We start from the raw sequence: 4269 nt of genomic DNA, 5'->3' as shown, positions 1-4269 counted from the left end.
ATGCGCACTTTTAGACGTACAGTAGATGTGTGGTGAGCTACGCTTTCAGACAGTCATTTAAGCTCACCTTTCTAACCGCGATTCTTTGAAAATGGACGAGGGTCGTAAGAGAAACAGTGTCTATGAAGTGTATGAGAAGTCTTCCTGCCTGAACTTAAAGTAGCCACGACACCCCCCCCCGCCCGTCCTACTGCTCAATAGAAAATAAGCAACAATGCTTAGAAAAATAGTACCGTCATTAGACCACCACATTTTACAAATACCACCCCCCACAGTCCTATTTTTAACCATGTGAAAGCCCACAGGTCAGAACAGATTGCAGTTGATCTAAAAGAGCCTCTTTAAATTATACATGAAAGAGCTGTGCTCTTCGCAAGCATTCGGCATTGCAATGTGTTCACACATGAAGACACAGGACTAAAGGGAGGAGAGGAGACAGATAGCAGAAGGGGACAGCTGGGGAAGAGATTCTGATGTAAAAGGGAATAAGGGATAAAAAGCAAATTATGGATGCAAAAAAGCAAAAAAATTAATAAAAAAAAATGAATACATAGACAATTTCTGGTTGGAAAAACAGCCTCACACATTATAATAAGCAGGAAACTTTTTATGCCTTATAGAAGTGTATAAAGCTTTAAGAATACATAAAGGAAGAGGTTGTGGATTATGTGAACATAACTAGATTTTGGTTGCCTTTAAACAGTCATAAAATCATTTTGGATAATAAAGTTGAAAATGGGCAAAAAAACTCCAGAAATGTCAAGTTAAACCAAGTCAGATTTCGTGAATCACTTACAGCAAGATGCTGCGCATCTTCAATAAGTCTGTTGTGGAGTTTTGTTTGTTCTGACTTAAAGAAGCCCACAAAGCTAATAAAGAAGGCCAGCTCTGTTCTAGGAAGCCATTTATGAATTCTTCATAAAGTGAAGAACACTATGGATGGAATTGAGCATCCTCTTCAGAGGACTATTAAACATCAACAGAGTGTCTTAAGTGAAACACTTCTCCAGATCTGGTGCAAGACAGACCTATACCTACAACTATCAACATCTACAACACATCGGGAAAAAAAAGCCAATGAGTTATAACATTTAACTTCCCTTTGGGATTAATGAAGTATTTTTGAACTGTATAGAATGAAATATTCATGCATCATTGCTTTAGAAAATGAACTTACAGAAAGATGATAAATCCTGACTTTGTTCACCAGATGGTTTGCTACGCCGAACCGCTCGGCTCAGCTGCTGTGATAAAATGCTGCAACGCTGCAGCTAATGACTGGAGGGAAAGCCCTGGATTATCAGTTTAGACAGCACTGTTATTTACTTATTCGCTGACACAGTTTAGTAGGTTGCTCTGAAAAGCAGACCATGTGCAGACTTAAGACCCAGTCCTGCTGCGCGCGCTTAGCTGACCTGTGTCTTAATGACTCAATGAGTCGACTTTATCTTACCAGATGTTTGTTTTTCTATGTCAAGTGTGAGAGAAGACTTAAGTACTTAAGTGTTCTATCTGCATGAGGTGCCACAGCAAACACTACTTAGTCTGCCTCACAAAAGTATTTATACAAAACAAACTTTTTATTTATTTTTTTCTCAGCAACCACAAACTTTAGTCCTTTTAATTTTGATTGTATGAGATGGGGCAACAGAGAACTGTAAAGAATCATGACGTGGAAGAAAAATGATGCATAACTTTTTTTTTTCTTCTTTTTTGTACGAATACACTTACTCAAAAAATAAGCTTACATTATGTTCTTAGTCTACCGGACTCTATGCTTTTAGCGCCACCTTTCACTGCAACTATAACCATAAATGCTTTTGGGTGAGTCTTTACCAGTTTTGCACATTTGATGTTTGCAAAATAGCTGAAGTTCTGTTCGATTGGATCAAAGCAACTGTTAACAGAAGTTTCTAAGTCTTGTCAGAGATTCTTAATAATTAGATTGAAAACTCCCTGTACTTTACTGAGTTACTCTAATCTAATTCTCCACCATTCTCTTATAGATCTGGCTGCATGCCTACCATCACTGTTACAATAAAAGCAGAACCTCTGCCCCAGTTTAGAGTCTTCTGCAGCTTCAAACAGGCCCTGTATTCAGTTCCCTCCATTAGCCCTAACCAGCTTCCATGTCCCTGCTGAACAGAAGCATTACTACACCATGATGCCACCTCCTCCATGTTTCACTGTAGGTTATGTTCCTTCAGGATGATGTTGGGTGTTGGTTGCATTTTATTCTAGTTTGCCCTACAGGCCAGACTTCTGGTGGCTTACTTTCCAATTTACCATATAGAGCTAGGGATGACACGTGAAGAGCATGACTCACAGATTCACCATTGTTAGGACAAAGAGGCCTGAAGACGTTTCAATAAACTAAAAGGGATGATGTGGCGTGATTAGTTTCACCAGAGAAACCTTTCTGCGAGTCTCCTCCCTTCCTCTCCTCCAGCAGGCTCTCTCCATCACTCTGGATCCCGATCACCGTGGCTGTGGATGGAGGCCTGGTAACAGTAGAAAGACAATGCATCTTTATTTTCCTCCTTGTATTTCAATGAGTCCTTTATTTGTTTTAAGGAAAAAAACAACGGAACACAGGCAGGCTGATGCTGATTTCAGTTTCAGAATAAGGATTAATATCAACCCCAAAAAAATTCTTAGTATAAGAAATTTCACATTAAAGAATAGGAAAGCAAATTATTGTCATTAATCATCGAATGTTCTTCTCTGTTAATTTTTGGATCCACTTTTATACTATAAGTCTAATAATCCTTCCAAACCGCAAAGGATTATTGAAAATAAAGCCATCATTAGAATTCCATACAGATTAAACCATCCCTGACTGCAAATGTCAGACGTCACATTTCCCCAGTGGATCAGGCTGCAATCAAAACAAAATACCAACAAATAAACATGAGACTTAATGAACCATTTCTGTTCATTAAGCCTCTGTTTAAAAAATAGCAGAAGATTGTGGGACTTTTATGTTCTTGAAGTGATTATCCAAAATATTTAGGATTATACAACTAATTCCATATTAAAGCATAGCTGTAGACAACATGAGCTTAGTAGAAGCTAACGTTGACTTAGCTGTCCCATTTAATATCACACTATGGTATAACATTTATTTATTTAACTTACGTTTTGAAACAGGGATCCCCTGACATGAGCTGTGTGCCAATGATAACCTAGAAAGAATAAAACGTTAAACTGTTTATTACGGTACATATTCCCAGCTATTAAAAAAAGAAAATTTATTAGGAAAAACTTTATAAAGCTTGCAAACCCACAAAACAGGGCCACGGTTGCCATTGGTAACTGTTAAATAATATTGATCAGCTGGCTCATTTAAATACACACATGCTTTGCATAGACCAATGTGGATGTAAAATGGGTCAAAGGTGAGGTGGAGCCTTGGATGTAAACCTTGAAGCACAGCTGTGATATATACAGTAAAATGACTTGGTTTTATGTGTCCACGTGGTTTAATAAATCCACTTAATGTTTTATAAATGAGACCCAAGGGCTATATTTCTTACATACAGGGGAACTAAACTGAGTCTTCTGTGGGTAAATGATTGTTACCTTGAGAATGGAGTTATCCTGCCGGGTATTTTTGGTATCATATCCTTCCAGAAGACACCTCCGAGTCGTATTTCCTGAGCCGGCGAACTCTGCTAAATTCAGATCTGCAAAACCGAGCTGAAGGAGACAGAAACAAGCCTCATGTCTGGAGAAACTGATCCTTTTTCCCCATCAGCAGTATGACCTTTTAATGCAAAATTATGAGATGCAGGGACATGAAACGAATCAAACGATCTAAGAGTACATAGTATATAAGAGTACTCCAAAGCTTTTTACACTACATTTACTCATTCACACACCTAACCCACCAGTTACAAGACAAACCCTTCATAATAAGCCATCCTTGCACCAAACAGGTTTTTAAATGGGTATTTATATATATAGCTATTGCACAGGCTATTAAATACTGATTTCACATTAGTTATTGCACAAGTTATTACAGTTATAGTGCTGATATAGTACTGTTAACTTGTCTAAATATGTAGAAAGCAGAGGCCAACGTTTCTTAGCTGCTCTTTAAAACGGTAAAAACAAAGGTTTGTGCCATTAATGAAAAGCAAGTATTGATCCTCATAAGCCTGTAAAAGGCTACAAGAAACAGCTACTCACCAACACTTTCATGTATCTACAGTAAGCAATAATAAAGAGTAAAAAAAAAAAAAAATATATATATATACCGTAAATTCT

The 4269-nt window shown here is 37.7% G+C and overlaps 1 protein-coding gene across 1 annotated transcript in view; it reads right to left on the bottom strand.

The window, feature by feature from the left end:
* fam102b (family with sequence similarity 102 member B) overlaps positions 1-4269 on the bottom strand; it is a 20930-nt gene that overhangs the window by 11595 nt on the left and 5066 nt on the right. The window contains exons 4-6 of the mRNA XM_015393309.1: positions 3583-3699; positions 3139-3185; positions 2368-2501 (exon numbers count right to left, since the gene is read on the bottom strand). Of these exons, the coding sequence (XP_015248795.1) occupies positions 2368-2501; positions 3139-3185; positions 3583-3699 (298 nt within the window). The remainder of the gene's footprint in view (positions 1-2367; positions 2502-3138; positions 3186-3582; positions 3700-4269) is intronic.

The sequence above is a fragment of the Cyprinodon variegatus genome, unplaced genomic scaffold (assembly GCF_000732505.1).
Source record: "Cyprinodon variegatus isolate N-32 unplaced genomic scaffold, C_variegatus-1.0 Scaffold635, whole genome shotgun sequence".
In the NCBI taxonomy this organism is placed as follows: domain Eukaryota; kingdom Metazoa; phylum Chordata; class Actinopteri; order Cyprinodontiformes; family Cyprinodontidae; genus Cyprinodon; species Cyprinodon variegatus.
The sequence above is the reverse complement of the archived record's forward strand: the minus strand, read 5'-3'. Positions and strand labels throughout refer to the sequence as shown.